Below are 23,737 nucleotides of genomic sequence, written 5' to 3'. Positions count from 1 at the left end.
ATTTACTCAGTAACTTGTTGAAACACCTTTGGCAGCGATTACAGCCTCGGGTCTTCTTAGGTATTACACTACAAGCTTGGCACACCTGTATTTGGGGAGTTTCTCCCATTCTTCTCTGCAGATCCTCTCAAGCTCTGTCAGGCTGGATGGGGAGCATTGCTGCACAGCCATTTTCATGTTTCTAGAGATGTTTGATCGGGTTCAAGTCCGGGCCCTGGCTGGGCCACTCAAGGACATTCAGAGACTTGACCCAAAGCCACTCCTGTGTTGCCTTGGCTGTGTGCACAGGGTTGTTGTCCTGTTGGAAGGTCAACCTTTGCTCCAGTCTGAGGTCCTGAGCGCTCTAGAGCAGGTTTTCATTAAGAATCTCACTGTACTTTGCTCCGTTCATTCTTTGCCTCCATCCTGACTAGTCTTCCAGTCCCTGCCGCTGAAAGACATCCCCACAGTATGATGTTGCCACCACTAATGCTTCACCATAGGGATGGTGCCAGGTTTCCTTCAGACGTGACGCTTGGCATTCAGGCCAAATAGTTCAATCTTGATTTCATCAGACCAGAGAATCTTGTTTCTCATGATCTGAGAATCTTTAGGTGTCATTTGGCAAACTCCAAGTGGGCTGTCATATGCCTTTTACTGAGGAGTGGCTTCTGTCTGGCCACTCTATCATAAAGGCCTGATTGGTGAAATGCTGAAGAGATGGTTGTCCTTCTGGAAGGTTCTCCCATCTCCACAGAGGAACTCTGGAGCTCTGTCAGAGTGACCATCGGGTTCGTTAGGTCACCTCCCTAACCAAGGCCCTTCTCCTTCGATTACTCAGTGTGGCCGGGTGGCAAGCTCTAGGAAGAGTTTTGGTGGTTCCAAACTTCTTCCATTTAAGAATGTTGGCGGCCACTATGTTCTTGGGGACCTTCAATGCTGCATACATTTTTCTGTACCCTTCCCCCGATCTGTACAGTGACACAATCTTACCTCGGATCTCTACAGACAATTCCTTCAACCTCATGTCTTGGTTTTTGCTCTGACCTGCACTGTCAACTGTGGGACCCTATATACATACAGTGGGGCAAAAAAGTATTTAGTCAGCCACCAATTGTGCAAGTTCTCCCACTTAAAAAGATGAGTGGGACACTTCAACTATGACAGACAAAATGAGAAAAAAAATTCCAGAAAATCACATTGTAGGATTTTTTATGAATTTATTTGCAAATTATGGTGGAAAAAAAGTATTTGGTCAATAACAAAAGTTTATCTCAATACTTTGTTACAGTATATACGCCTGTCTATATATACAGTGGGGAGAACAAGTTTTTGATACACTGCCGATTTTGCAGGTTTTTCTACTTACAAAGCATGTAGAGGTCTGTAATTTTTTATCATAAGTACACTTCAACTGTGAGAGACGGAATCTAAAAACAAAACTACAGAAAATCACATTGTTTGATTTTTAAGTAATTAATTTGCATTTTATTGCATGACATAAGTATTTGATCACCTACCAACTAGTATGAATTCCGGCTCTCACAGACCTGTTAGTTTTTCTTTAAGCAGGCCTCCTGTTCTCCACTCATTACCTGTATTAACTGCACCTGTTTGAACTCGTTACCTGTATAAAAGACACCTGTCCACACACTCAATCAAACAGACTCCAACCTCTCCACAATGGCCAAGACCAGAGAGCTGTTTAAGGACATCAGGGATACAATTGTAGACCTGCACAAGGCTGGGATGGGCTACAGGACAATAGGCAAGCAGCTTGGTGAGAAGGCAACAACTGTTGGTGCAATTATTAGAAAATGAAAGAAGTTCAAGATGACGATAAATCACCCTCGGTCTGGGGCTCCATGCAAGATCTCACCTCGTGGGGCATCAATGATCATGAGAAAGGTGAGGGATCAGCCCAGAACTACACGGCAGGACCTGGTCAATGACCTGAAGAGAGCTGGGACCACAGTCTCAAAGAAAACCATTAGTAACACACTACGCAGTCATGGATTAAAATCCTGCAGCGCACGCAAGGTCCCCCTGCTCAAGCCAGCGCATGTCCAGGCCCGTCTGAAGTTTGCCAATGACCATCTGGATGATCCAGAGGAGGAATGGGAGAAGGTCGTGTGGTCTGATGAGACAAAAATAGAGCTTTTTGGTCTAAACTCCACTCGCCGTGTTTGGAGGAAGAAGAAGGATGAGTACAACCCCAAGAACACCATCCCAACCGTGAAGCATGGAGGTGGAAACATCATTCTTTGGGATGCTTTTCTGCAAAGGGGACAGGATGACTGCACCGTATTGAGGGGAGGCTGGATGGGGCCATGTATCGCGAGATCTTGGCCAACAACCTCCTTCCCTCAGTAAGAGCATTGAATATGGGTTGTGGCTGGGTCTTCCAGCATGACAACGACCCAAAACACACAGCCAGGGCAACTAAGGAGTGGCTCCGTTAGAAGCATCTCAAGGTCCTGGAGTGGCCTAGCCAGTCTCCAGTCTCCAGACCTGAACCCAATAGAAAATCTTTGGAGTATTGCCCAACGACAGCCCCGAAACCTGAAGGATCTGGAGAAGGTCTGTATGGAGGAGTGGGCCAAAATCCCTGCTGCAGTGTGTGCAAACCTGGTCAAGAACTACAGGAAACGTATAATCTCTGTTATTGCAAACAAAGGTTTCTGTACCAAATATTAAGTTCTTATTTTTTGATGTATCAAATACTTATGTAATGCAATAAAATGCTAATTAATTACTTAAAAATCATACAATGTGATTTTCTGGATTTTTGTTTTAGATTCCGTCTCTCACAGTTGAAGTGTACCTATGATAAAAAATACAGACCTCTACATGCTTTGCAAGTAGGAAAACCTGCAAAATCGGTAGTGTATAAATACTTTTTCTCCCCACTGTGTATATATATATATATATATATATATAGACAGGTGTGCCTTTCCAAATCATGTCCAATCAACTGAATTTCACAGGTGGACTCCAATGAATTTTTAGAAACATCTCAACATTAATAAATGGAAACAGGATGCACCTGAGCTCAATTTCGAGTCTCATGGCAAAGTGTCTGAATACTCATAAAAATAAGCTATTTTAAATTTGGATTTTTAATACATTTGCAAAAATGTCTAAAAACCTGTTTGCGCTTTGTGATTATGCTATAATTTGTGTCGATTGCTAAGGATGTATTTATTTGTAATACATTTTAGAATAAGACTAAGGTAACAAAACGTGGAAAAACTCAAAGGGTCTGAGTACTTTCCGAAAGCACTGTAACTCGTCTGTTTTATCGCCTACCAACATGGTCCTATTTTACTTTGGTTATAACTAACATATTGAATGCAAAGCAGGAATACAATACATTCAGTGAAAGTCTCTGATGTAGTAGGCTAGATCAAAGCCTGATACAGTAGCGAAGTTCCTTGGTCCAATCAGATTCCCCACATTTGTTTGGCGTAGCAACCACCTGCATCTGGCAGGCACACGTGCTGCCAGGCTCGGTTCATTTGGGATGTGAGGCTGCCGTCGCATTCCCATTCATAGTTTACGTCTCCGACACCGAGCCGACCTGGGATCATTTGAAAGTAGGGACTAGGACGAGTTTAGGCTTTTTTCACGACGGTCCAGGCACAGACAACGCATATAAAGGATCTGCAGGCTCCATAGCCTATGGAGTGTTTGTTAGAAATAATGTATCTTAACTCCGACAAATGGTTCCTGCTTGACAGAGATCAGTATCAATGGAAGAGGCCGAGCAAAAGCAGACTGCAACAGATGCAACAGAAGGATGACAGGTCAAAGTAAGATTCCCTAAATGCATAATTTTAAGCTTTTTTTTCCTTCTGATTTATCACAACCAAAAGTTGGAAATACTTTTGCTTTGTGGAATTATTTCAAATGTTGTGATACTCACCTTCCACTGTAAGTATTTGTTGTTTAATGTAAAGTTGATAGAACTTCTTATCTCGTTCGCCAGACACTTTCGTTCTAAGTCAAGCACTATGGAGGTTAATGAAAAAAACGTATAATGTGCAGATGTCTTCTGACCCCTTTATTAATTTCCTCATCAACTGGTCTGCTCCATTTGTCCCTCAATGGCATCTTGATATGACTAATTAATACAGGGCCAATGTCAGAGAATCAAGGTGTAGTCTTTCCTTTGCCACAGCTATATCTAATTGCTCCATCTACCCTGATAGCATGGTTAAGGCATAGTTACGGCTTAAATACCCCCTGAGTACCTCTCTGTCTCAGATAATGAGACGAGGGACTGCTATTGCATTCACTTAATTTGATTTGAAAAGAACGTTAATGCGGGATATATTTTTAAGCAATAAGGCCCGAGGGTATGTGGTCAATATACCTTGCTAAGGGATAGTATTATTGTTATTATGCACGACGACAACAGCCCTTAGCCGTTGTATATTAGCCATATATCACAAACGCCAGAGGTGTCTTATTGCTACGTATTATAAACTGGCTACCAACCTAATTAGAGCAGTAAAACTAAATGTTTTGTTATACCTGTGGTATACGGTTTGATATACCACTGCTGTCAGCCAATCAGCATTCAGGGCTCGAACCATCCAGTTTATAATTGTTGTTAAATAGTCTCTCAGTTGTAGCCATTGCATGAATATGGATTTAAGTGAAATCACGGCAGTAGTATGTCTGCTATATTTTGTGTGGTAACGTAATGCATAGGGGTTAGGCAAAGTGACGCTCCAGCAGTTTGATAAATTATATTTTAGTGACCTCATGTGAAAAGAATAGAGAATGAGGGTTCTGAACTTTTAAAGGGAAATTTCAAAAATGTTCATATTCATCATTTCCAGCAACATGCCAGTCAAAAAGAGAGGAAGATAAGTGTTTCCATTGACATCAACAACCAATTAGTAGACAATTAGAAGGGAATTATTAGGCACTGCCTACTCATAATTGGTTAAAATCACATGATGCACATTAACAGAAAGTAGCCTATGGGTGAGAGTCTAGGAGCCATTTATGTGTTGTATATTTTTTGTGATGTCACATTTTGCCACTGTGAAGGGAAGGATATCTAGTCAGTTGCGCAACTGAATGCATTCAACTGAAGTATGTCTTCCGCTGCCTTAATCTACGTTGACTGGAAAGCAGTATGTTGTTGCAGGGGGTTAGTTGCCTTGCTCAACGGCAGAATGGCCACCTTGCCTTCTCAGGGATTCAAATCAGCAACCTTTCGGTTAATGGCTCAATGCTTCTAACCGCCAAGCTACTTGGACAGTAATGCATAAGGTGATGGGTCAGGTCATAGGTTACGTTATCTTTAGAGGTAGACTCAGAGAAATGACAGGAGATTTAGCTGCACCAAGTAAACTAGTAGTAGTGGATACATTTCCTCAAAAACCAGGAGCGCTGAAGCGCGAGGCTAAACTTCTCAGCTGTTTTGGTCCTGTAGCTACCACATTGTAACATTGTAACAGTGTGCTGTGCAGTGGAGGCTGCTGAGGGGAGGACAGCTCATTATAATGGCTGGAATGCAGTGTAATGGAACGGTATCAAACATATGAAGACCATGTGTTTGATACCATTCCATTTTCTCCATTCCAGACATTTATTATGAGACGTTCTCCCCTCAGCAGCCTCCACTGGTAAATGCACATATCCCAGGTATTCTTTCTGACTGTGTGAGATGAAAGCCTTGCATCGTGCTCATCTCAATGGCCGCTTTCGAGCGGATCATTTTTGCCAAGTCGATGACCATCGTCGGTTACCGCTTTTCAAGGAGTGTTGCATTCTGGGGATAGCAATTGTCTGACTGAGGACTGCGTACACATGGGGATGTGTAAAATGTACTCCGCAGCCTGAAGTGTCCCCGCCAGAGAATTGCTAGCTTTTAGCCTGGCGCAGACTGGTAACACACTTTAGAAGGCCGGTCACTAGTGCTAGCAAGGCAGAGGTCCTGGGGTCGAGCCTCGGTGTGAGCCGAATCATGAGGAAGTGGTACTCACTAAGCAAGCAGCGTGACATCCTTTACACCTACATGTACTTTACAAATATCATGCAATTAAAGGACATGACGTTTTGACTGCCAGTTTCTGCAGTTGCTTCTCACCAGCTGCACCATGCAGCCGTCGCCTGCACTGTGGGAGGCTTTATTGTCACGCATTAGAGAGTCTTTGTATAACCATGCGAACGTGACCAAAGACATGACTGAAACAAGAACACATTTGCAGGGATTTATGTGGATAGTGGATATATACAAATAAATGTAATATTTGAGGCGCTCTCTCACTAATTGATTGTATAATGTACACACATACTATTATAATTTCAGTTTGTGAGTGTGTGATATGGGGGTTAGATACGTGTTTATTTCGACGCCATCTTGCTGAGTCTACCTTTTAAATGACAAAGTCAGTGTCAATGTGACCCGCCAAATTAAGAAGTTTGAAAACCCAATCAGAAAAAAAACCTTGAAAACCCCATTTGATTTTTGCCCCCTAAAAAAACTGAAAATACTTCATTTTGGTTTTTATTTTATTTTAATGGTTTTAGAGTCAAAGATAATAGTTTCAGTATAGTTGTAGTTTTTCAAACCGGTTTGTTAATCATTTTATTTCAGTTTACTGAATCGTTTTTTCATGATTTACTTTTCGTTTTCATTTACTATAATAACCTTGGTGGTCACTCAATTGACAGAAAAGCAGATATGGAGCAGCAGAGATCTCACAGGGATGGTTGCTCAAGCCCTATGAAATCACTGTACTATTGTTGCCTCACAAAGGCCTGGGAGAAAACGACTCCATTTCAATTAGGTGGGCCTTTCTGTACCCGTGCTGTTGCTGAAAGTTTGATGAGCATGTGTTGGCTGGGTTGTGTTCGGCTGGTTTGGCATTTGCTCTGTGAGGGAAATGTGAGCTGTCTGGCTGCGACGTCCACCCTCCTCTTTGACCTCCACCAACCGTTAAGCCGCCTGCATCACTCTCTCGCTAATTAGTTTTCCTTTGCCATCCATACCACACAGGAGGGTTTTTGTTCTTGTTTACTAGAGGGTGGTAGTGTGTGGTGTTTACAGGAAGTATACAGGATCCCCCTCACATTCAAGTTAAGGTTGATTCCTTTTGCGGAAATGAAGCTTTCCCCCACATGCATCTTTTCCTCTGTGCATTTATTATTTTAATGAACGAGCTATAGGAAAATGATGAGGACAGCAGTTTCATTGTGCTGCTAGACTCTCTGCCCAGGGGGAGAGAATGACAAAGATAGCAAGGTGTGGTTTTTCTACATGAACGCTCTACTGAACCACAGGTGGGACCGGCCGGTCTTCCACTCACTGGGGCTCAACTGTTGCTGTGGGAGCCAAGGAAATAAGGAAACGGAGAGAAAGATGTATGGATAGCATTTGTTGCTATGGGATGGAGAAGGATTCAGGGAGAAAAGAATGAGAGAGAGATGAGTTGAAACAGAACAGGAAAAGGTAGGAAGAGAGATGAAGACAGGAGTGATACGGTGTACTAGTAAGTGTGTGTGTGTGTCTGTGTCTGTGTCTGGGTGTGTGCACGCGCATGCAACTAATGAATCACTGAACTGCCTGTCCCCAGCAGACCAATAGACATAGAAGAGACAGAGCAGGAATGGGGAGAGAGAGGAAGAAGGGGGGGAGGATAGAGGGGAGGGAGGAGAGGGATAGAAGGGAGGAGGTGATAGACGAGAGGGGAGGGATAGACGAGAGGGGAGGGATAGACGGGAGGGAGGGGGAGGGATAGACGGGAGGGGGGAGGGATAGACTGGAGGAGAGGGATAGATGGGAGGGAGGGGATAGACGGGGGAGGGGAGGAGGGATAGGAGGGGGAGGGATAGACAGGAGGAGTAGACGGGAGTAGGGGGAGGGATAGATGGGAGGAGGGGGATAGACGGGAGGGAGGAGAGGGATAGACAGGAGAGGGAGGGGAGGAGGGATAGATGGGAGGAGGGGGAGGGATTAGATGAGAGGGAGGAGGGGGATAGACGGGAGTAGGGGGAGGGATAGATGAGAGGGAGGAGAGGGATAGACAGGAGAGGGAGGGGAGGAGGGATAGACAGGAGGAGGGGGAGGGATAGGAAGAGGGGGATAGACGGGAGGAGTAGACGGGAGTAGGGGGAGGGATAGACGAGGGAGGAGAGGAGGGATAGGAGGGGGAGGGATAGATGGGAGGGAGGGGATAGACGGGGGAGGGGAGGAGGGATAGGAGGGGGAGGGATAGACAGGAGGAGTAGACGGGAGTAGGGGGAGGGATAGATGGGAGGAGGGGGATAGACGGGAGGGAGGAGAGGGATAGACAGGAGAGGGAGGGGAGGAGGGATAGACAGGAGGAGGGGGAGGGATAGGAGGGGGAGGGGGGATAGGAGGGGGAGGGATAGATGAGGGAGGAGAGGGATAGACAGGAGAGGGAGGGGAGGAGGGATAGACGGGAGGGAGGAGAGGGATAGACAGGAGAGGGAGGGGAGGAGGGATAGACAGGAGGAGGGGGAGGGATAGGAAGAGGGGGATAGACGGGAGGAGTAGACGGGAGTAGGGGGAGGGATAGATGAGGGAGGAGAGGGATAGACAGGAGAGGGAGGGGAGGGATAGAGAAAGAGAGGAGGGACGTCAGCAGGGAGTTTCAACCATGGTCAGACCGTAAGAAGGTATCAGAGTCATCCGGTGATCTGAAGGGGGGGCGTCGGAGGCGGGGGGGAAGATGAGAAGACTGTCACCTTGTGCGTGGCCAGCACCCTGGGGTTTGCTCTGACCTTTACTGTACCAGCCAGAGAGGAGGCAGGAGAGGAGGTGGGGGAGGAGGAACCTTTGGCTGGAGATGCGTGAGTGTGGGCTGAGGTGTGCCGGGCAGAGTGCTGGGGTGGACAGCCAGGTCAGACAGCTGAGGAGAAGGCAGTGGACAACCCCTGGCTCTTTGGCTGGAGATGCGTGAGTGTGGGCTGAGGTGTGCCGGGCAGAGTGCTGGGGTGGACAGCCAGGTCAGACAGCTGAGGAGGAGGCAGTGGACAACCCCTGGCTCTTTGGCTCCAGGCACCTCTAGGGAGGGAGAGTAGATGCCTGCGGCTGCCGTTACCCAGGGTGTTTCCCTCAACCTGGGGGCCCTGCCTGTCTCCAGCCTCCCACTGCTGGTCCACCCGCTCCACACGGACTACTGTAGGCTAGGGGAACACAGCAGGGGCAGGGCACTTATCGTCATAGGGTAAGTCAAGTCGGGGTTTTTTTGTAAGGAAGCTATAGTTAGTTGATTATAAAAAATGCATATTTGAGACATTTATCTCCACTCCATTCATCTGTATCACCTGATGGCGTCTAGTTTCAATGACATTTGGTTCAGTGCTTGACTTGGGCAGGAGATCACCAGAGTTGAGAACTGGCACCTGACATTTTCCACAGCTTGAGCTCCTGTTCCTCTTTATAGAATATTAGCTCAAAGTATTGTGTAGCTCCTGCACCTAAATATAAATAGTACCAGCACCCAAAATGAGTACCGGCACCTATTTCAGTCCAAGTCGAGCACTGATTTGGTTTCAGTTTCCATCTTGTAATGACTTTTCAGCGGTTTAACATTTCCATTGCTCTATGACATACATAGTTCATTGTAATATTTGTAGCATGCTGTGTATGTTGCAATAGTGTCAGGACACGCTGTTCATTATCCCAGCCGAAAACTCAGCAGGGACTAGAAGTGGCATTATCGGACGTTGTACATTTACCTCACACCAGTTTGTGCTATTCTCTCCTTAGATTACATTGTGTACAAGAGACATTTAAATGGAAATTCAGGGACATATTATGCAAGAAATTGAAACAATATGACATGTGGATATGAATTAAAAATATATATTTCAATGTTTTTATTCTAATTCTGTCTATCCATCTTTATTTCAAACAAACAACAAAAGATGAAGTAGTAGACTAACTCATTCAGGCATGTAATTGTCGGCATATTTATTACCGTGCCTTGTTCAGGTTGAATTATTGATGTCATAACTAGCAGGAGGATTAGGGGGGTAGTCAGTCAGTGGAAGAAAGCTGGCTGGGGTGCTGTTGTACGGGCTGGGTGAGGGTTTGTTACCATCAGCGTGCTAATGTTGCTGGTGTCCTTTTGAACGGGACATCTGTTTGGCACTGTCACTCATCAGGTAAGCATGGAGGTGACGTATCAGGTGTGACTTGACTGTTTATGTGGTGTATGTGGTATGTATAATGTATGCAAGATAATCACATAGGTATGTAACTTCCTCATCTGCCTTCCATCTACCTACCTACTATACTTCCCCACAAAGCAAAATCTTTTAAACATTGCCAGCTTTTCTTTGCATTTGTTCCAGGAAAAAGCTGGTCAGCGAGAAGAGCATTTTCTCAAACCCTTCCCTCTTCACCCGAGGCAGTCAAGGAGTGGCCATTGCAAGTCAGCTAAGGTACTGTGCTTCAAATCAATCATGTGTTACGTTGTAATTTTCCAATGATAGAAATCGGTAGTAAATGTTTTAACAGTAGATTTAACAGATAAGTAACATTTAATATAACTTCTCCAATGCTTCTCCAATGGCACTCTATTCCCTCTATAGTGCACTACCTTTGACCACTACTTTTGACCAGAGCCCTTGGTCAAAAGTTGTGCACTATATAGGGAATAGAGTGCCATTTGGGATGCAACCATTGTGGGTGAGGTCTTCTCTGATGCTAATGTATTCCTCCAGCGAGTTGTCTTCGTACCAGTCTTCCTGTGGAGGAGTGACCCCTGAGAGACTCCTCACCTGCTGGTCTGAGACTCAGAGCTGTGATACAGGCCTCTCTACTGAACAGAGCTCTCTCTACTCATGGAGATATGATGTATGAGCACACGCACGCACGCACGCACGCACGCACGCACCCACCCACGCACGCACGCACGCACGCACGCACGCACACACACACACACACACACACACACACACGGTAGCCTAGTGGTTAGAGTGTTAGACTAGCAACCGGAAGGTTGCAAGTTCAAAACTCCCGAGCTGGCAAGTCTGTCGTTCTGCCCCTGAACAGGCAGTTAACCCACTGTTCCTAGGCCGTCATTGAAAATAAGAATTTGTTCTTGCCTAGTTAAATAAAGGTAAAATTTAAATTAAATTTAAAAAACACACACACAGAGCCCTTTGCAGTAAAGAAGGTCTTGTGAGTGTGTGCCTCCTGTGGTGTGTTCAGGAGTTTGACAGAGTGAACACCCAGCATGTGCGTCAGCTATTCAGTGATGTGGACGAGCTGCTGTATGAAGGGAGGGTGAACAGCAGCTCCCTTGGACTGCAGGAGGAGTGTCAGGAGTGGAACGGACACTCCCCACACCTCAGGTACACCAACAGCATGGCCATGTCCCAAATGCCTATCTATACTGCACTTCTTTACCCTGTCAAGTGTAGTGCACTACATAGGGAATAGGGTGCCAGTTGGGATGCAAATAAAGTCCTTCATGTGAAAGTGTTTAATTGAATTGGCTCTCCCTCTGTGTCTCTTTCCAATAATTTCTTATATATGTTTCTGTCTTTCCTTCACAGAATTCTGGGTAATCAGCTGGAGTCGCCCAATCAGGAAGGGTTTCAGTACATTCACAGGAGAATGGAGGCCAGTGGAGGGAGAGGGGGTACAGTGCTGCCCCCATGTGTGGACAAGAGGGAGAACTCTGGAGAGTAAGGCCTGGCTCCTTGTGTATACTACACAAAAACAACAACATGACGCTAACATCTCACGGTGCTTCAGTTGGTTTCCCATGGCAACAGAGCAGACATGAGAATTTTGGAGGAGTGGTATTATGGTTGTGTGTTCAGGTGTGTGTTGTGGAGGTGAGCTCTGTGGCAGCGGGCCAGCTAAGGGACAGATGGCATAATGAGCAATCTGCCATGGTTCTGGGAATAACATCCAGGTATTCTGTCTCCCGGCAACACAGTTGTTTGTTTACTAACCAATTCCAAACGAGGATTTACCTTATTAAACACACCTACTTAAACACCCCTATTACAGCCTTGTTTGTTCAGGATTCAGTGAGGGAGCCAGACTAGTGGGAGAATGACTGTCTGGCTGCATAAATACACATACTGTAGTATGGTATGAATACAATGCAAGTGGTAGCACAGTATGCTTTCAAAGGTGATCCAAAGCAATGATCTAGAAATGATCTAGTAAGGAGAAATGCCAAAAGACCTAATCCAAGTACACGTCAAGATGAACTCTGAAAGATTTAAACAACCTTGATGTTTTCTCAGACCATAGCTAACTAAATTCCCTTTTATATCAAAACCTGACTTTCTTTACCATACTGTCTGCCTTCTGTTTTTTTATATCTGAAAGGGGCAGGGAGTAAAATATGTGGTACATGAAAACCCGCATCGAGACACAGTCATGGTTGTGGTATTTTCTTACAAAAAAATCCTTCGATGATGCCTCTGAAAACTTGTCCCAGCTTTTTATTTTATTGTTTTAGCAAAAAAAAAAGAAACATATTTTTTATTAACAACAAATCAATACAAAAAGTACATGGGTAACACAGGTACAGTTGAGGTCGGATTTCATGTTAACAAACTATAGTTTTGGCAAGTCGGTTAGGACATCTACTTTGTGCATGACACAAGTCATTTTTCCAACAATTGTTTACAGACAGATTATTTCACTTAGAATTCCCTGCATCACAATTCCAGTGGGTCAGAAGTTTACATACACTAAGTTGACTGTGCCTATTAAACAGCTTTCAAAATTCCTGAAAATTATGTCATGGCTTTAGAAGCTTCTGATAGGCTAATTGACATCATTTGAGTACATTTGAGGTGTACCTGTGGATGTATTTCAAGGCCTACCTTCAATCTCAGTGCCTCTTTGCTTGACATCATTGGAAAATCAAAAGAAATCAGACAAGACCGTCAGAATTTTTTTTGTAGACCTCTACAAGTCTGGTTCATCCTTGGGAGCACACAAATGCCTGAAGGTACCACGTTCATCTGTACAAAAAAAATAGTACGCAAGTATAAACACCATGGGACCACGCAGCCATCATACCACTCAGGAAGGAGACGCGTTCTCTCTCCTAGAGGTGAACGTATTTTGGTGCAAAAAGTGCAAATCAATCCCAGAACAACAGCAAAGGACCTTGTGAAGATGCTGGAGGAAACAGATACAAAAGTATCTATATCCACAGTAAAATGAGTCCTATAACCGTAAAGGCCGCTCAGTAAGGAAGAAGCCACTGCTCCAAAACCGCCATAAAAAAGCCAGACTACGGTTTTCAACTGCACATGGGGACAAAGATTGTACTTTCTGGAGAAATGTCCTCTGCTGCAGGAGGGACTGGTGCACTTCACAAAATAGATGGCATCATGAGGTAGGAAAATTATGTGGATATATTGAAGCAACATCTCAAGACATCAGTCAGGAAGAACTTCTTAGGGATAGGGTCTAGTTTCCTGAATTTCCACCTGACTGATGTGCCCCAAGTAAACTGCCTGTAACTCAGGCCCAGAAGCCAGGATATGCATATAATTGGTAGCATTGAATTGAAAACACTTTGACGTTTCTAAAACTGTTAAAATAATATCTGGGACTATAACAGAATTGATATGGTAAATTAAAATCCGAAGAAAAACCAACCAGATATTGTTTTTTTAGGTCCCAGGCTCTTACAATGGAAAGCTATGGGCCCTATGTAATTCCGTCTCCCAGATTGCAATTCCTATGGCTTCCACTGGATGTCAACAGTCGTTATTGAAGGTTTCAGGCTTGTCTTTTGAAAAACAAGCAAGAATTTGGAGATTTGGTGAAGAGAGCACCGGAACAATATCAGAGGGAGAGGGCGCGCTTACTAATTTTGCCTTCCTATTAAACATACTACTTTCCGTATGAAATATTATAGTTTATTTACATTTTAGAGTACCTGAGAATTAAATAGAAACGTTGTTTGACTTGTTTGGACAAATTTTAGCGGTAGATTTTTGGACTCCTTTGTCTGCAACAGTGACATATTTTTTTACTGGCAACATAGCATGAATTCTGTCTGAAATAGGTATACTGTGGCCTGTGAAAGTATTCAACCCCTTGGCATTTTTCCTATTCTGTTGCCTTGCAACCTGGATTTAAAATGATTTTGCATGCCTACTACTTTGAAGATGCAAAATATTTTTTTCTTGTGAAACAAACAAGAAAACAGAACTTGAGCGTGCATAACTATTCACTCCCCAAAGTCAATACTTCCACCTTTTGCAGAAATTACAGCTGCAAGTCTCTTGGGGTATGTCTCTATAAGCTTGGCACATCTAGCCACTGGGATTCTTGCCCATTCTTCAAGGCAAAACTGCTCCAGCTCCTTCAAGTTGGATGGGTTCCGCTGGTGTACAGCAATCTTTAAGTCATACCACAGATTCTCAATTGGATTGAGGTCTGGGCTTTGACTAGGCCATTCCAAGACATTTGAATGTTTCCCCTTAAACCACTCGAGTGTTGCTTTAGCATTATGCTTAGGGTCATTGTCCTGCTGGAAGGTGAACCCCTGTCCCAGTCTCAAATCTCTGGAAGACTGAAACAGGTTTCCCTCAAGAATTTCCCTGTATTTAGTGCCATCCATCATTCCTTCAATTCTGACCAGTTTCCCAGTCCCTGCTGATGAAAAACATCCCCACAGCATGATGCTGCCACCACCATGCTTCACTGTGGGGATGGAGTTCTCGGGGTTTATTTATTTATTTTTTATTTCACCTTTATTTAACCAGGTAGGCTAGTTGAGAACAAGTTCTCATTTACAACTGCGAAGTGGCAGGGGTGATGAGAGGTGTTGGGCTTGCGCCAGACATAGCGTTTTCCTTGATGGCCAAAAAGCTCAATTTTAGTCTCATCTGACCAGAGTACCTTCTTCCATATGTTTGGGGAGTATCCCACATGCCTTTTGGCGAACATCAAATGTGTTTGCTTTTTCTTTAAGCAATTGCTTTTTTTCTGGACACTCTTCTGTAAAGCCCAGCTCTGTGGAGTGTACGGCTTAAAGTGGTCCTATGGACAGATACTCCAATCTTCCCTGTGGAGCTTTGCATGTCCTTCAGGGTTATATTTGGGCTCTTTGTTGCCACTGATTAATGCCCTCCATGCCTGGTCTGTGAGTTTTGGTGGGCGGCCATCTCTTGGCAGCTTTGTTGTGGTGCCATATTCTTTCCATTTTTAAATAATGGATTTAATGGTGCTCTGTGGGATGTTCAAAGTTTCTGATATTTTTTTATAACCCTACCCTGATCTGTACTTCTCCACAACTTTGTCTCTGACCTGTTTGGAGAGCTCCTTGGTCTTCATGGTGCCACTTACTTGGTGGTACCCCTTGTTTAGTGGTGTTGCAGACTCTGGGGCCTTTCAGAACAGGTGTGTGTATATATACTAAGATCATGTGACACTTAGATTGCACACAGGTGGACTTTATTTAACTAATTATGTGACTTCTGAAGGTAATTGGTTGCACCAGATCTATTTAGGGGCTTCATAGCAAAGGGGTTGAATACATATGCAAAGGGTATGAATACATATGCAAAGGGGGTGAATACATATGCAAAGGGTATGAATACATATGCAAAGGGGGTGAATATATATGCAAAGGGAGTGAATACATATGCAAAGGAGTGAATACATATGCAAAGGGTGTGAATACATATGCAAAGGGGGTGAATACATATGCAAAGGGGGTGAATATATATGCAAAGGGAGTGAATACATATGCAAAGGGGGTGAATACATATGCAAAGGGTGTGAATACATATGCAAAGGGAGTGAATACATATGCAAAGGGGGTGAATATATATGCAAAGGGGGTGAATACATATGCAAAGGGGTGAATATATATGCAAAGGGAGTGAATACATATGCAAAGGGAGTGAATACATATGCAAAGGAGTGAATACATATGCAAAGGGGGTGAATACATATGCAAAGGGGGTGAATACATATGCAAAGGGGGTGAATATATATGCAAAGGGAGTGAATACATATGCAAAGGGGGTGAATATATATGCAAAGGGAGTGAATACATATGCAAAGGGAGTGAATACATATGCAAAGGGAGTGAATACATATGCAAAGGGGTGAATATATATGCAAAGGGAGTGAATACATATGCAAAGGGGGTGAATATATATGCACAGGGAGTGAATACATATGCAAAGGGAGTGAATACATATGCAAAGGGGGTGAATACATATGCAAAGGGGGTGAATATATATGCACAGGGAGTGAATACATATGCAAAGGAGTGAATACATATGCAAAGGAGTGAATACATATGCAAAGGGAGTGGAATACATATGCAAAGGGTGAATACATATGCAAAGAGAGTGAATACATATGCAAAGGGGTGAATACATATGCACGCACCACTGCACCACCATTTTGATTTTTTTTAGAATTTTTGAAACAAGTCTTTTTTTTCCCTTCACCAATTTGGACTATTTTGTGTATGTCCATTACATGAAATCCCCAAAAATATATATTTAAATTACAGGTTGTAATGCAACAAAATAGGAAACATGCAAAGGGGATGAATACTTTTGCAAGGCACTGTACTCATAATAATCTGCTTTCCTGACTGCAGGTTATGTGTTGAAGGTCACGGTCTTTCCCCAACTCCCTGCACATTGCAGGGGGCAACCCCTCTCTCCCACTCTCTCTGTGATCACTCATCCCTTCTACAAGAAGAGGTCTACGAGGCAGAGGGAAGGATGGAGGAATTTCTTGCCTATGATGCCAAAGACACGTAAGGCATTTGAACTTTACTTTCTAAGCATAATATTTCAAGATTATGTGGAAGCATGTAACAGCCTGTGGGAGAGAGAGAGAGGGAGTGTGCATGTGTCTGTGTGCAAGCCTGTGGGTGGAACGAGGGCCTTATTGCTCCAGTGTGTCGTGACGTCAGTGTTCTCTCCCCAGGGAGGATGAGTGGGTGAGTCAGAGAGGAGTCTCGGGATCTGTGGGGGCAGCAGGGAGATCCGGGGTACCCCCTGTGTCTCCCCACACCTGTATCAGGGATGCCGTGGCTGACGAGGCCTTTGATGACATGTGGAGGGAGGTGGTGAACTCTCTGGGGGAGCTCCTCCACAAACACTGGCAGAGACAAATCACTGGTCTGTCTATTTACAAACCACTGTATTACAGAGCTGCCATAGAACTACATGAATACCAATGACGATATGCCTATTATACACAGCAATCATGGTACTGCACACCAACTCTGTTATAACTGATGCTTTTTGTTATGCTGTGTTATGAATTGGGCTAGGAGTTAGACCTGATCACTTGACCTGGCCAGGATAAACTCTGGGTCCTAGTTACGAATCAAAGTATTTTGTTTTTACCGGAGGTGGAGCAGGTCACAGAGGAGTTTTGGAGGCTCTTGGTGGAGTCTTGGGTGATCCCTCTCCTCACATCAACAGTAAATGTCAGCGTGTCCCTCTCTCCAGGGGCTCCAACACACGTAGCATGCTGCTGTGGTCCAACTGTTGCCCCAGTACACAGGTGAGAAGTCTGCCAGCCACATAAAAGTGTCAGCTGCTGCCATTGACTCTCTAGAGGAGCTCGTGCACTTCTGGCAACAACACCATTCAATTGAATGAACATTTATCTCAAATACAGTTATTACAATGGCCTCAAAAGAGGAGCCAAGGCCCCCTTAAAACAAGCCTTGAGCTATATTTATTTACTTTTTTTTTTTTCTAGGCCTCTCAGGTATCAAGTACCTTCGAGATGAATTTAAACGGTGTTATGACAATCCAAGCCAAGCCTCTTCAACAAAGACAACATGGATTTGCAGAGAAGTCTCAGTAAGTCTGTCTGAATCCCCAGCTATAAGCTCGGGTCTGATCCTGAACAAACACAACCATTCCTGTTTCTCTTTGGGGCTGGACAGGGTACCATTTGGGATAGAGCCTTTCTGTTAGGATTTGAGATGAGTACAAATAAGAACTCCAACATCTAAAATAGATTAGAAAATAAATTGACACACTAGTATGACTTTAAGTAATGTCATTAGTATCACTACTTTTTAAAAACTTTTCTGTAGTTGTGATCTGGAGGACAGACCCAGCAGAGCTCCAGCCCCCACTATGTCTCCATCCAGGAGAGCATGTAGTACGCCCTCCCACAGAGCCCCAGGCCCAGCTCAGCGAGGCCTGCCCCTGCCCAGGCTCCATATCTGCTCCAGACCCAGCTCCACCTCCAGAAGTACCAGCTCCAGGGGCAGGGCCAGGAGCTGCCTCAGCCCCAGACACACTGTCCCCAGACACCAGGTCATCAGAGGAACCAGACTGTGAGATATCTACTGTATATATTAATAAGTAAGCTAGGCTGATGTTTAATTGCAACACAATAATAATTGGTATATGCAACTACATTAAATGATTAGGACTTGGTTATGGTAATATTTACATTTTTAGGTCAAATAATAAAATTGCAGTTTTGTTCTAGAGAAGTGTTACATCATTTAGCAGACTCTTATCCAGAGCAGCTAGGGTTAAGTGACTTGCTCATAGCCATACCGAGAGATTTTTCACCCAGTTGACTGGGATTTGAACCAGCAACCTTTCAGTTACTGGCCCCATTGCTACCTGCCGTCCAACTATCATAACAAGGCTGTAATTGTCCTGGTTTGTACTGTAGGACCACAGTGACAGAAGGACAGCCGTCCCCAATCCTCAGTTCAATACAGAACCAGAGGCTCCTCCCCCTCCTCCATGCTGACCAATCAGAGCTGGAAACCTCCGTGTGTACTGCTGCACCCATGCAGGTACCAGGTGACCTACTGTTTCGTCAATGTACTCAAATGTCAGTACAGGAAGTTAGTATATCAATGTGTCAATTCTAATGCAGGTTATAGTAAATTACATTTGCCTGAATACCATAATAAATGGGTAGTGATGACATGTCTTTTAAATTACTTGTCATTCTGACTGAACGTAAATGACCATATTGATTCCGCTTCTTGCATTTGCATGGACATGGAAAGCAAATATGTGTTGGCTTGGCTGACCTTGCAAACATGCGTATTTCCAGTACAAAGAGCAGGTGTGTGCTGCTGTAGGGCAAGTGAACTTTGGTCTCTCTCTCTCTCTCTCAATTCAAGGGCTTTATATCTCTCGCTCTCTCTCACAGCTCAGGGGGAGGATTCTGCAAGGAGGACATACCACTGTACCCATCTCCATCCTTCCACCCCTCAGAGAGCCCACTCTGCTGTTGGAGTCCCTGTCTCGTCCCAACACCACACACACACTCCGGGTACGAGACACACACACACACACACACACAGTGGTGGCGTGGTGGGGTTGTCTGTGGGCGTGTTAGTAGAAGAGATTGTATTACTGTCTGTTGCATAGCAGATGCCCTTATCATTATATCAAGGGTACAGAGCTGTCTGCTTTGCAGCGTGGTTTATTGCTCGACCTTGGTCAACTCGTTATTGGAAAAGAGAATGTGTTCTTAATGCCCCCTAGAGTCGATGTCTGCACCCCTGTGGACATCTAATTAGCATAATAAAAACATCCCCATTAAAATCTGTCAATTTAAGTTAGAGATCTGTTTTTGCATTGGATGCGTCTCAATCCACCACATCCGCCGATATTTCACTTCTGCATCTGAGGTGAAAGGTGGCAGAGCTAGAGCGGTGTTTGTCAGACCATGATGTAGCATACGACCCCTCTATGGAAAGATGAGACTCTCACATACACGATGGCGTTCTCCGTTTTACTCTGAGGTACAGCCGATCTGTCAAGTTATGTCTGTAGCGTCTGAACAGTTTGGGCTACACACAAATACGAGACTGTCACGAACACGTACATGTCGGTTGTTTTACTCTAGGACGCCCACAGGCCTCACAAGACTTGTCTGAAGGTCCCCCGGTACCAGTTTAAAAAATGAATGGAAGTATATGTGGAGACAGTTTAGTGGCAAGAATAAGGGGTTAAATACATGTAAAATAATTTGGTTTTATATCTCTCAGTAGAACTGATTTTTTGGGGGGACTATCTTTCGTTTCATGTAGTGAAAATGTTATTCAACGTGTTTATGTGGGCTAATAGCAGTAAGTGTCACGCATACTCCCTCTCCGACCTCTAGATCATCAGGCTGCTGATTATCCCGCACACCTGTCACCATCGTCTCGCGCACCTGCACCTCATAACACTCACCTAGACTCCATCACCTCCTTGATTATCTTCCCTATATCTGTCACTCCCCTTGGTTCTTTCCTCAGGTGTTATTGTTTTCATGTCGGTGTTTGTGTTTCGTGGTCATTGAACTTGCTTCCCGACTCTCAGTGCACTCGCTACAGTAAGGCTTAGTCTGTAGAGGGTTTATTTACCTGGTTAAATAAGGGCTAAATCAATAAAAGCTGTCTACCTTTTTGTACAATGCCATGGTAATTATGGTAACATAATAGATTATTATCCTTGTTTTAACTTGGATTACTGTAGTGTAGGTTCCATATTACCACTATTTATCTAGGTGTGTTTGCTCAAATACTATCCTTTTTCTTTTAACATGTGACTTGAAAGCAGCTATTTGTTTTCTAGTCAGACACACCCATGAAGCGATTGTTCACTCCCATGGATTTCACCTGCCACATGAAGACTGGGAAAGGACCTCACCCAGGTGACTGCAATAGTACTGTGTACTCATGTGTCTAGCCAACAAATGACAGGACAGGTATCCAGTGCAGGGGGATCTATAAGTATTATGTACATTGTAAATATTCTTTTAGATTTTTTGGGGGACTAAGCAGGACAGTTTATTTTTTCAGTGCGTGTTCATAGCCTCGTGTTGTCGGAATTCATTATTTATTATTACAGCCTTTGAGGAAAGTGGAGGTTAAAGGCAGAGGCAGAATGTGTTATTGGCCCTGGTTCAAAGTAGTGCATTAGACAGAGGCTGCGGTTCAACTCATAAAAGACACCCTTGTCCACTTACCCTCGCCTTATGCCCTTGGGGGAAACCCCACGGCCATATTTGTTGTTGGTCCAAATTATTAGCCAAGAAAGGGAAGTTTGCAACCTAAGCCCTTCAGCCCTCGTTCTTAATGGAGTTGCGAGTATACAATTATGTTGGGGCTGGAACACCCCATAATTCAATTAGCGATGATTGTACATTCAATAAGAAAAGTCAGCCGAAACCTCATCGTCAATATGGAGTCAACATACAAAGTGTAAGTAAAAACATATGTAAGTAAGTTAGAAATTGTGCTACTAATGCACAAACACGTCTCGTAAAATGAATTATGTTTTTGTTTGTTTAGCTTTTGGAAATTGTAGAAAACATTTTCCTTCATAAGTTCCAGCTAGGAAGGCCAACGTGAGTTAGCTAATTAATTTGCTATCTATCATACAGTAGCCGTATATTAATAGTTCTATAGTAGACATGCAATCATAATTGACTGTAGCACATATAAAGCACCCACAAACTACCAGTGGCTGAAAACCCAATCATCGCAGGATGAATGAATTTCCAGCCAAGGGCAGTCCATTTAAAAATAATTTCTTCCTCCCTTGCCCTGCAAGTGTACTCGTCAGACATCATGATACATGAGAAGCCAGAGAATAGGGTGCCATTTGGGGTGATACCTGTGTCAGCGTTAGACGGGCATGTCGTAATGCGTCACATATGGTCTCCTAGGTGACTGTGCTCCGATTGGAGTGACAGGCTTTGGCGTGGGTATCACCTGCTCCGGCTCCAGCGGCTTCTCCGAGAGCACCATGACAACGATGAGACGCCAGCGCCCGCTTTCCTCCTCCGCTGAAGGAGAGAGTGGGACCGAACCACTGCTCTTAGGTAAATACTGTATAAAGGGCAAATGACTACATGGAGTTATTAGGAGGAAAGTGGAGAGGGTACTGCATAGGCCTGGGAATTGCTAGGGACCTCGCAATACCATATCACCACCATACTGAGGGACCTCACGATACCATATTACCATCATACTGAGGCACCTCTATCATATTATCACCATAGTTAGGTGTCGATACGATATGTATTGCGATTCGATACTGCTTTTTTTCCCCCGGATTTGATGTTCCAGACATCGCTCACCAGAGGGCCATGAGAACATGAGTTTTGATCAGTCAGGGAAATATATAAGTGGTGATGGAAAACAAGCTATAGGATGAAAAATACCAGTTTTGGCACAGGTACAGCCAACTAGCGCTAGCTAAAGGTTCATGTAACCATATAATAAACTATATTGCGATATGTAAATATCGATTTTTTTTTATTTTGTTTTTCCTCCATCACTAGTAAGGTTTAGTGCAATGTGCAAGAGAACGGGGCTGCTCGTAGATTGATGTGCACAGGAAAATTGATAGTAGGTAGATAAGTAGAGGGAGATGAGAAGTTAATTGAATGGATAAGGAAATTAAGCAGTAATTAAGCACGTGTCATTTCTACTGTAGTTTAACGGAAGTATAAAACTTATCCAGGTGTTCCTCATCAACGTAAAGTGTTTGGTCGGTTTCCTGGTCATGTGAAGAAGAGACTCCAGGTGGTGTTGTCATAGCAGCACAGTCCAGACAGGAAGACCAGAATGCATCAGGAACACCAACACTTGGAATTAATGGGTGTGACTTGATGAAGTACAGCTACGGTGAGATTTACCATAGAACTAACACAAGAGTTTGGACTTACGTTTTGAAGCCATTGCTATGGTGATAGCTAGCTAGCCTCCCTGACAGAGGTAAGACCGCAATGTGCAGATAACGGGTGGACAATAAGGAGAGGGTTTTAATTTGAAAATACCACATTTAGGTTGCAATGGCATTTAGCAGGACAAATCTGCTTGGTTATATTTTATATCTGCCGTTTTAATTAGATACATTGTAGTTTGTTTATGTGGCAAGAGCGATTACAGGATAGGACAAATGTGATTAAATACATTGTTCACTACTGTTTGTTTTTTAAAGCTAGCTAGCATTGTGAAGCAGTGTCTATGCATACAAGCAATCGTACGCTGATATTTCATCCAAAATAAACAATCAGCAGTGAAATATTGATAGTTTTTTTTGTGAAAATCTAAGTTATATAAAATACAGTACAATATGAGGCCTCCCGAGTGTCGCAGCAGTCTTAGGCACTACATTACAGTGATTGAGTTGTCACTACAGACCCAGGTTAAATCCCATGCTGTGTCGCTGCCGGCCGCGACTGGGCGACCCATGAGGTGGGCACAATTGGCCTAGCGTTGTCCGGGTTAGGGGTTTGGCCGGCTGTGATGTCCTTGTCCCATCACCCTCTAGTGACTCCTTGTGGCAGGCCAGGCACCTGCAAGCTGACTTCAGTCGCCAGCTAGACGGTGTTTCCTCTGACACATTGGTGCGGCTGGCTTCCGGGTTAAGTGAGCAGTGTGTCAAGAAGCAGTGCGGCTTGGCAGGGTCGTGTGGTAAAAAAAGTTGTACAAAAATGTATTCTCCAATAGCCTACAACTGTGATCAGGGATTTTTATGTCATGGCGACGTTGGCATTCATTCAAATATTGTTTTGAAATTGTAACAATATCATTTTGTTATGCAATAAATGGCTATTTCTGTTACTTGCACATTTGTATTTCTGGAGTGGAATGAGCTTATCTAATCAGTGTGCAAATGATACTGTAGTTGTGGTTTGACCCCATGAGTCAATGTCAGAGGAGAAGAGAAAATAACTATTAACTACTACATGCACACACACACAGATTGTGTAATTGCTATCATTACACACCCAACCTTTGTTTTCACA

At 44.0% G+C, this 23,737-nt stretch overlaps 1 protein-coding gene across 2 annotated transcripts; it reads left to right on the top strand.

Annotated features, from left to right (window-relative positions):
• The first annotated feature begins 3,492 nt into the window (after nucleotides 1-3,492).
• fam149a (family with sequence similarity 149 member A) lies at nucleotides 3,493-23,558 on the top strand. Of its 2 annotated transcripts, none has more exons than XM_036970055.1 (15): nucleotides 3,493-3,791; nucleotides 10,324-10,413; nucleotides 10,696-10,828; nucleotides 11,186-11,328; nucleotides 11,533-11,664; nucleotides 16,584-16,745; nucleotides 16,919-17,112; nucleotides 17,349-17,503; nucleotides 17,705-17,808; nucleotides 18,048-18,293; nucleotides 18,644-18,770; nucleotides 19,136-19,258; nucleotides 20,551-20,629; nucleotides 21,647-21,802; nucleotides 22,447-23,558. In XM_036970055.1, the coding sequence occupies exons 1-15, from the start codon at nucleotides 3,661-3,663 to the stop codon at nucleotides 22,521-22,523; spliced, it is 2,052 nt and encodes a 683-aa protein (XP_036825950.1). In that variant the 5' UTR covers nucleotides 3,493-3,660; the 3' UTR covers nucleotides 22,524-23,558. The 2 variants fall into 2 exon arrangements, with proteins under 2 accessions (XP_036825950.1, XP_036825949.1); XM_036970054.1 differs by lacking the exon at nucleotides 3,493-3,791 and adding an exon at nucleotides 8,871-9,191.
• Nucleotides 23,559-23,737: the final 179 nt, after the last annotated feature.

The sequence above is a fragment of the Oncorhynchus mykiss genome, chromosome 31 (genome assembly GCF_013265735.2).
Source record: "Oncorhynchus mykiss isolate Arlee chromosome 31, USDA_OmykA_1.1, whole genome shotgun sequence".
In the NCBI taxonomy this organism is placed as follows: Eukaryota; Metazoa; Chordata; class Actinopteri; order Salmoniformes; family Salmonidae; genus Oncorhynchus; species Oncorhynchus mykiss.
Note: the sequence above shows the minus strand (reverse complement) of the source record. Positions and strands in the feature narration are given on the sequence as shown.